Below are 10,000 nucleotides of genomic sequence, written 5' to 3'. Positions count from 1 at the left end.
CCAAGGACTCAACTATGCGCCGAGCGCGAGGCTCGAACCCAGGACCTTCCGATCCGAGGGCGAGTGTCATACCACTAGACCACATATCCTCATATTAAAAAACACTAGAGCACTTATATGGCGAAATATCCACTAAACGTGCTAAAAGCGCTTTACGGGGAGGGGGGGGGGGTCTCTGGCAAATAGCAACATGATGCCCGTTAGGCGATAAAACAAGTTGTGTTTTTATTTCGACAAAGACTCCACTTTTCACGGCCATGTACTCATTTTACAACTGAGTACGGTGAGAAAATTTGAGTAAAGAGACTTTTCCAGGGACTTAATTAATTGTGCGCCGCGCGCGCAGAGTGGGATTCGAACCCTGGACCTTCCTATCGGAAGACGAGTGGCATACGACTAGACCACATTGCATGACAAATATTATTATCTTACCAGTCCAAAATATTTCCCCATTGGATCCATTTCCTCTTTCAATTTATGATTCACGTGATCCAAATACCACCGGAAGTCGTGGCACTGGAGACTTTCACGAAGACGCATCTGATTGGTCAAATTACCGGGGTCTACCTGTTGATAAGAAATGGAAGGTTTATTTATTTTTTTAAAAAAATAATAATAATAGATTACGCTATGTCTCAGTAAGGTCCTGGGTTTGAGCCTCGCTCGGCGCATAGTTGAGTCCTTGGAAAAGGCTCTTTACTCACATTCTCTCACCGTACTCAGGTGTAAAATGAGTACCTGGCCGTTAACATCGTTGTCTTTGTCCGAAAAATTGTAATATCGCCTGACAGGCGTCATGTCCCGTCCTACATGTTAAATGTTGCTGTTGACCAGGGACCCCTTGTAAAGCCCTTTGAGCACATTTTAGTGGATATTGCGCTATACAAAAGCTCAATTTTAATTTAATTTATGTAGAGCAATATCCACTCCGTGCTCAAAGGGCTTTACAAGGGGTCTTAATAGTCTCACCAAATTATTTGCCAGTTTTTCGTAGTATAAATGTTTGTATTCATCCATCCAAACTCTCTCTCTCTCTCCCTCTCTCCGTGTCTCTCTCTCTCTCTCTCTCTCTCTCTCTCACCCCCCCCCCCCCCTCCCTTTCTGTTTTTTTTTTCTTTATAAATGGTCTCACCAGATGATATGCCAGTTTTTCGTAGTAAAAATGTTTGTATTCGTCCATCCAAACTCTCTCTCTCTCTCTCTCTCTCTCTCTCTCTCTCTCTCTCTCTCTCTCTCTCTCACCCCCCCCCCCCTCCCTTTCTGTTTTTTTTTTCTTTATAAATGGTCTCACCAAATGATATGCCAGTTTTTCGTAGTAAAAATGTTTGTATTCATCCATCCAAACCTCTGCTACTCTCTGTCTATTCCTTTGTCTCGTCTGCTTGTCATGGGGAAGACTGGTCCCGAACACGTGACCGATGTGGGAGCAGGTGGAAAGAAGGAGGGACCCGCCGCACATCCATGTTTGGGAATGGACGGAAAAGGGAAAAAGTAAACAATGGAAAATTGGTGATACATTTGATGCATTCTCTTAGTCATCTCTCTCTTTCTATCTCTCTCTCTCTCTCTCTCTCTCTCTCTCTCTCTCTCTCTCTCTCTCTCTCTCGCTCTCTCTCTCTCTCTCTAACATACACAAACACACACAAACACACATAAACACACACACACACACACAGAGAGAGAGAGAGAGAGAGAGAGAGAGAGAGAGAGAGAGAGACAGAGAATGACAAACAGCAGGTGCTATGTATAGTTCTAATTGTTACATGTTGCTAATGGCCAGGGACCGTTTGTAAAGCGCTTTGAGCACATTTGGTGGATATTGCGCTATATAAAACCTGTAGTTTTCATTCTATCTATAAACCCATTTCCTGGATGCTCAATTATGCGCTGCTCGTGACTCGAACCCAGGACTTTCCGATCCGAAAGCGCGTTTGTCATACCACTAGATCACATCGTCTCACAAGTATGGCTGGAGATAAAGATAAAGGGAGTAAATCTGACTCATGAAAGAACAACACAAAACAAACGACGTTATTGAAGAATACGAGACAGCAATAGTGTTATTAGTGGTCCCCTACTTCCGCTATTACAAATTTTCCCCTATATTATTATGACAATCTAAATATAAATATATATATGACCCGTCGTCTCAAAACGGTATAATGTCGGGATGGACCAGATACTAAAAAGCCAAATTAACGTCAAACTGGTCAAAATTATTAAACGTCGGTATTTAGCACAGTAAAATATGATATTCCTTCTCCTCTATAAAACAAACTAACTCAACTTAAGTCTGATATTTCTGGCTACAAATTCAATTTTCAGCACCTTAGTCATCCCGACTTAATACCGTTTTGCGACGAAGGGTCACATATGTATTTTGTGTTTACTCGAAAAAGGCCAAAGGCCGAAACGTCGTTTGTTTTGTGTTGTTCATTCATGAATCAGATTTACTCCCTTTATCTTTCTCTCCATTTTATTGACTCATTTTGGCACCTCGAGTTATTCATCCTAGACTCATCACAACACGACCAAACAGCCAGCACCCAGCAAAATCAAGAACCATCTCTTCCAATACACCTCCATACCAACAAAGACCTCTCTCAACTAAAACTACTGGCACAGGACAGAGAGAAATGGAGAACCATCTCTATAGAAATCGTTAGATCCACTTGAACAAAAACAGTTCACGACAAGCGCCATTAGGACTGCGACGCCTTAATTTAATTTAAGTTATTCATCCAACAAGTAACTACTTATTTTGAAGGAGAACTCGATGTTCTCACCACCCCAGACTTGAATGCCTGGGTCGTAGTCACCCATTCTATAAAACCAACTCCTGGATACAGCATACAATCCGCCGGGCATAGTGGGAGACCTGGAAAAGATGTGTGTGTGTGTCTGTGTGTAGACATTGTTAACTTATAGCATGACACTGTGTGTAGACATTGTTAACTTATAGCATGACACTGTGTGTAGACATTGTTAACTTATAGCATGACACTGTGTGTAGACATTGTTAACTTATAGCATGACACTGTGTGTAGACATTGTTAACTTATAGCACGACACTGTGTGTAGACATTGTTAACTTATAGCATGACACTGTGTGTAGACATTGTTAACTTATAGCATGACACTGTGTGAAGACATTGTTAACTTATAGCATGACACTGTGTGTAGACATTGTTAACTTATAGCATGACACTGTGTGTAGACATTGTTAACTTATAGCATGACACTGTGTGTAGACATTGTTAACTTATAGCATGACACTGTGTGTAGACATTGTTAACTTATAGCATGACACTGACCAAAATATGACGTCAAAATGCCAGTCTTTAGCCACAAAAGAAAACAAATCGTGAGTTGTAATCAATAGTTCAACCAATGGGACCACTTGTTTCCATGAGCACTACTAACAACAACTCACTAGGCGGTGCAAAAACCAAATAATGACGTCAAAATCCCAGTCATTTTGGGTTTCTGTGTCAGGCTATAACATAACGATGGCTACGATCTGTGTCAAGAGAAATTGGATTCAATAGTGTGATGTCACGTCGCCCGGCAACGGCGAGCAGCCTGGTTCTAAACAAAGAAGATATGTACTTTTTATTCTTCATGCTGGTTAGAAGTTTTTTCCACGAGGCCTACGAGATGCTTAGAACATGGCACAACGCATTTCGCAAGCATGATGGCGCTGGCTGCCCCAATTGGATCCACTAGTCTGATGTCACGTCGCCCAGCAACGGTGAACAGCGTGGTTCTAAACAAAGAAGATCTGTACCTTTTATTCTTCATGCTGGCTGGAACTTTTTCACATGTCATGTGATCAGAATTTATCAAAATTAAAACATGATCATATTTATAATGTTTTTCTCCCCTGGATACACGTTTAAGCTCGTCGGAGAAGTATTTGATAAGAGCGCCCGTCATTGTTACGATAGTTTAGAACTAGTTACTAAGTTACTATGCGTCATTAGGAGGGAAGTGACGTCACGAGAGTTGAAGCCTATTATTGGTGTGCATGAGTTTATAGAGTTGCTCGACTGTTTAAGGAGCTTGGATTATATTAATATTCTCACCTCTTATCTTTTTGACCCACCGTATCAAAGCGGTATTATGTCGGGATCTACTCGGTAAGGGAAATTGAATTCATAGCCACAAATATCCAACTTGGGTTTAATTTCTGTACGTTCTGGTGGAGTATAAAGACTATTTCTTGCATTGCAAAAAACTTCTAAGCTCCAATTTCTCATCATTCTATCTCTAAATTCACTTTTTGGGGTCTGAATCATCCCGACATAATACCGTTTTGAGACGGAGGGTCACATTTATAGTATAAGATGTGGAAAAAAAGAGAACATTTTGTGGCAAAACGCTTCAGTGTATCCTGTGCTTTATAAAAGTTCTGTTTTGTTGTTTTTTCGATGTATTCTTGGCTTGATTTTTATCTCAATCCGTCCTTACTTAAACGTTTAATGTCATGCATAGTTTTCTATGTTTGTTCTCTTGATTTAGGTGAAAAACTCACAACATCTACCAACCGGATATATATGTACCGATAAAAAAAAACTGTAATTTTAAACATTTTATAACCTGATTGGTCTTCTTCTTCTTCTGTTTTTTTTTATTTGTTGTCTATTTAATGCGCTTTTATATAGCGCAATATCCACTACACTTGCTCAAAGTTCTTTACAAAAGGTCCTTGAATAACAGCAACACGTATCGTGTCATGTAGAGTTTGGCATGACGCCTGTTAGGCGATGTTACAATTGATGTTATACTATATTTACGACAGAGACAACACTGTAAATGGACAGGTACTCATTTTACACCTGAGAAAATATGAGTCAAGAGCATCTTTCAAGGACTCAACTATGCGCCGCTGGGAGTAGGGCTCGAACCCAGGACCTTCCAACCCGAAGACGAGTGTCATACCACTAGACCATAACATTATAGCCCTACCTGTAATAGTGACTAGTATTTCCGTCGTCCTTGACCTTCCGCCAAGAGAACATCAACGTGTCCACGTCAAGACTTCCGGTGTGAATGTATCGGGTTTTGATGACCTTGAATTGCTGAGGTAAAATTATCTCGATGGTTGGAAAGGTCACGATGCTTGGGTCAAGGACGATTGGGGCGATAAGGGGCTGGAACCAACCTGAGGATTAGTTTTATAGATAGTATGCGCTTGGCTAAAAAGCTCACAACATTGCCATCCGGAAGTAAAACGGACCAACACACAAAACTGTGTGTAACCATGAACGTTTGTAGTCTCGTTAATACAGTTTAGTGAGAATTAATAATAAACACGGATGGCAAAAAAAAAAAAACAGTAACAAAGACATGAATGACGTCAACTTCATTCTACCTATATCGGAAGATCTGCTTGGAAAACGTAATATAAAACATAGGAAATGTGACCTACCATTTCCAAACGGTATTGTGTCGGGATTGACGTCTACATATATACAGGTCTGACATCCATACCCACTTATGGGCCTAGTTTATCATTGTTGTAATGGACAATACAATATTGCGTCATTTTTTAGATTTCCATTACAACAATGAGTCCATAAGGAATTGGGTTATCGGACCTGTAAAATAAGTGCACATACGTCAGGATGAATTAATTGGACCCCGAGAAATGAATTTAGAAATAATTTAATGGTAAATACAAACTTCGTACGTTTTAAAAAAATAAATAATAAATTTTAAAAAATGAATTCCTGTTATTCATCCCATAATGGAAATTTATTTCTAGGGTCTATTCCAAGGGAAGACTGGAATAACCGAGGCGTCAGATGCAGTGCAGCGCCGCAAATTGAGCTAGGGCCAGGTGATTTGCTTAAGGCCACACAGTACAGGCGTAGGTGATCAAGCTCGGTACCTTTCGGATACGAAGCAAAGACCATACGCTGAGCCACGCTGCCCCCCCCCCCCCCCCCCCCCCCCCCCCCCCCCCCACTTCCCAACAAGAAATAATATTTAATTTTTCACCACGAAGAAGAGAAACGAACCTAAAGTTACATGTTAATGGCTATAAATAGAATTTCCAGTACCTTGTACATCCTGACATATACGCGTTTTGAGTTGATGGGTAAAAGAGCTTTTTTCCCCCACGAACAAACGAAGACGAAATAGTAACAGCACTAAGTCACGAACAGTTTGTGACCTACGAGGTGCTTAGAACATGGGACAATGCTTTTCGCAAGCATGATGGCGTTAGCTGCCCCAATTACTATTAAGAACAGTTGGAGAAGAGGAGGAAGAAGAAGAGGAGGAGAGGAGGAGGAGAGCGGAAAGAAGAAGAAGAAGAAAGGAGGAGGAGGAGGAGAAGGAGGAGAAGAAGAAGAAGAAGAAGAAGAAGAAGAAGAAGAAGAAGAAGAAGAAGAAAAAGAAGAAGAGGAGGAGGAGGAGGAGGAGGAGGAGGAGGAGGAGGAGCAGAAGAAGAAGAAGAAGAAGAAGAAGAAGAAGAAGAAGAAGAGGAGGAGGAGGAGAAGAAGAAGAAGAAGAAGAAGAAGAACGAACGAACGAACGAACGTCCAGTAAGATGCTATTCGATCCTTACCAGGAAAACATTCGACATGCGAGTCCAGGAAAACCACAATCTCTCCTTCAGAGTGGAGGAACCCTAAATTACGGGCCTTGATTAATCCCAACCTCTTTGTGGACCTTAACAGGCGGACCACAAACTTTTGGGTCCTAATGTATTTTTCCAGTGGGGACTTGAGATTGTCTAGACGAATAAATAAAAAGAGAGGAGAATGTGAATGATTTATGAATTACCAATTGTCACAAAACAGTATTATAATAATATAGGGGTGATTTGAATGCTTCAAATCAAGTTGTTGGGTTTTTTTTCAAAACGTTAGCATGTATGTAGGGCAAAATCCACAGCCGTAACGTCACTTCCCTCGTACGGGCGCTTAAATGACCTAAATTATAGTGTCGAAAGCGCCGTTAAACACCTAAAATCAAAAACAAAACAAATTTCCCTCGTAATGATGCATGGTAATTTAGTAACTGGCTCTAAACTATCAGAACAATGGCGGACGCCCTTATGAAATACTTATCCCACGAACATAAAAGTGTATCCATAGGATAAAAACATTATAAATCTGATCATGTTTTGACTTTTATACATTCTGATCACATGACATATGAAAAGTTCTAGCCAGCGTGAAGAATAAAAAGTACCGATTTTCTTTGTGTAGAACCAGGCTGCTCGCCGTTGCTGGGCGACGTAACGTCAGATTATTGAATCCAATTGTCACTAAACAGTATTATAATAATATTAGGGGTTATTTTGATGCTTAAAATCAAGTTGTTTTTATTCAAAACTTTAGCATTTCTAAAGAGAAAAATCCACAAAACGTTCTAAAAAAAGCTTGAGAAGGGGTCTCTGGTCAATTACAATGTTGCTGTTGGCTAAGAACCCTTATAAAGCGTTTTGAGCATGTTTAGAGGATATTACGCTATACAAATACTCAAATATTTTTTACTTATGACTCAATATAGATAGTATGCGCTTGGCTAAGAAGCTCACAACATTGCCATACTGAAGTATAACGGACCAACACACAAAACTATGTGTAACCATGAACGTTTGTAAGTCAGCTTAATACAGTTCAGTGAGCATTACTCATAAACGCGGATGGCAAAAAACAATAACAAACCTGAGTGACGTCATCTTCGAGCTATCTATATCTAAACGTTGCTGCTCAAAGCTTAAATAAAAAAATAAATATCAATGTGAAATTGAATGTAAGCTTCAATTTGATAAACAGAAACAGATACTGTGGACGTTTCGGGTTTCCCCTATCTCAACAAAACAGGATGAATGAAAGAATTTTTAAATAGCATTGTGTATACGGTTATTCTGGTGTTTAGTTCATATTGTCATTCATATTATCTCAATCGTCTGTATTGTTTCTTTCATTCATCCTTTTTTATTGATAAAGGGGAAACCCGAAACGTCAGCATTATCTATCTTCGTTTATTAAATTGAAGCTTACATTCAATTTCACAGTGTCACATATATATGGCTTAGAGTCTCAAACAGGTAATATGTCAGAAAAGTTCACATATTTAAAATAAAAAATATGCCCTTCCACCACGACATCATAAGATATCGTCGCCTAGGCATTCCATGAAGGAATATAGATAATTCATCAAACAAGATGTCTGATGTCAACAGGAATCACTCATGTTGTCCAAAGTGAGCAAATTGGGGGTTGATAATCTTGCCCAAAGAAAACAAAAATGAAAGTGCCTGAAGCGGGGCTCGAACCTGCAACCTTTCTGGTCACAGTGCAATGCCATAACCACTCTGCCACTTCGCCCCCCTGCTCACATATAGATAGTATGCGCTTGGCCAAGGAGTTCACAACATTGCCATCCGGAAGTATAACGGACCAACACACAAAACTCTGTGTAACCATCAACTTTTATAGTCTGGTTAATACAGTTTAGTGAGAACAACTCACAAACGCGGATGGTAAAAAACAATAACAAAGGCATTTGTGACGTCATCTTCATTCTATCTATTGATTGAATGTCTAAATATTCTCTTTCATCTCACCTCGTGTGGAGAAGTCGTCAAGCAGAACTATCTCTGTGATTGCACCCTTGGGTGAGGTATCTATCACGGAGTGGATGGTCCTGAGAAGAGTGGACCAAGCCTCGTTGTAAAACACGATGATGACCGAAATGGTGGGCGTGGTTCCGGTTGTTGACAGATTGTAATGCTGTGACTGGCAACTGTGTTAAAACATAAATAAATAAATAAATCTGGGTGGGGTTCCTGACCTCCCATTTCAATTTTCCAACGAACGTCCTGTCTTTGTCTTGGAATGAGATTACTTGGTTTTGTCCTGGCCATGGCTTAAGTCCTAGCTGGGAGGGAATCAGTCAAGTGCATAGTTATTGTTTTGGGATATGATATTTTTTTCCTTGTAAATCATCTCTCTGTTATGTATGATTATATTGTTACTCGTATTTTGAATGAAGAATGTAAGCATTTGAGTGTATTCCTCTTTGTTGTATTTTGTGCTTCTGTCCGGATGAGACTTTTAGGTGATCTCAAACTAAGTACACTGGTTGTATGCTCTTGGAATTCACATCTGATCCTATTTGTTCCCAGTTCCCCTATGTCTTACTTTTTCTTGGGTGCTTTAATTGTAATTCTAGAACGTGTTACTATCCCATTTTCTTCCTTTTTACTGGCGCTGATATAACCTAAATGTGTTGTAAGCGCCGTAAAACCCTCAAAAACAAACAAACAAACAAACAAATAAATAAATAAATTCCCTTTATTCATCCCTGAGGGCATTTTTCTTTAGGGTCTGTTCCAAAGGAAGACTGGAATAACCCAAGCGTCAGCCGCAGTGCAACGCCGCAAAGTGAGCTAAGGCGAGGTGACTTGCTCAAGGCCACACAACGCGGCGGGAAGTCGAACTCGGTACCTTTCGGGTACCAAGCAAAGGCCATACAAGGTCATAGAATAAATATACTAAAGTTATGGGATAAATGTATTGACAGAGACCTCACTGTCAACGGCTAGGTACTCATTTTACACCTGAGTACGATGAGAGAATGTGTGTAAAGAGTCTTTTCCAAGGACTCAACTATGCGTCGAACCCAGGACATTTCGATCCGAAAACGAGTGTCATTCACCTTAACTACGCCATTCACACATAATAATATCTCATTCGTCCTTCGTGTTTCACTCATCGTGTTTTGGTGACCAAACCCGAGACGTCCACAGTATCTGTCTTCGTCTAATAAATTGAAGATTACAATTCATCACTTATATTTATTATTTCCTTCGAGCTTCAAGCAGCAACATTTTCATTACAACGATTATATTAACTTTCTCCAATATATAGCATGCGCATGGCTAAGAAGTTCACAACATTGCCATCCGGAAGTAGTACGAACCAACATTTTAAAAAACTATGTGTAACCTTAAACGTTTATAGTCTGATTAATACAG

At 40.0% G+C, this 10,000-nt stretch overlaps 1 protein-coding gene across 1 annotated transcript in view; it reads right to left on the bottom strand.

Moving 5' to 3' along the window:
- The window catches only part of LOC144960336 (polypeptide N-acetylgalactosaminyltransferase 3-like), a 31,318-nt gene that overhangs the window by 11,453 nt on the left and 9,865 nt on the right, over window positions 1-10,000 (bottom strand). Inside the window, exons 4-9 of the mRNA XM_078893411.1 lie at window positions 8,588-8,766; window positions 6,575-6,742; window positions 4,969-5,164; window positions 2,763-2,878; window positions 1,292-1,467; window positions 433-567 (exon numbers count right to left, since the gene is read on the bottom strand). Coding sequence (XP_078749537.1) covers window positions 433-567; window positions 1,292-1,467; window positions 2,763-2,878; window positions 4,969-5,164; window positions 6,575-6,742; window positions 8,588-8,766 — 970 coding nt within the window. The remainder of the gene's footprint in view (window positions 1-432; window positions 568-1,291; window positions 1,468-2,762; window positions 2,879-4,968; window positions 5,165-6,574; window positions 6,743-8,587; window positions 8,767-10,000) is intronic.

Source organism: Berghia stephanieae, chromosome 15, assembly GCF_034508935.2.
Source record: "Berghia stephanieae isolate SIO BIC M18660-M18661 chromosome 15, UCSD_Bste_1.3, whole genome shotgun sequence".
Taxonomy (NCBI): domain Eukaryota; kingdom Metazoa; phylum Mollusca; class Gastropoda; order Nudibranchia; family Aeolidiidae; genus Berghia; species Berghia stephanieae.
Note: the sequence above shows the minus strand (reverse complement) of the source record. Positions and strands in the feature narration are given on the sequence as shown.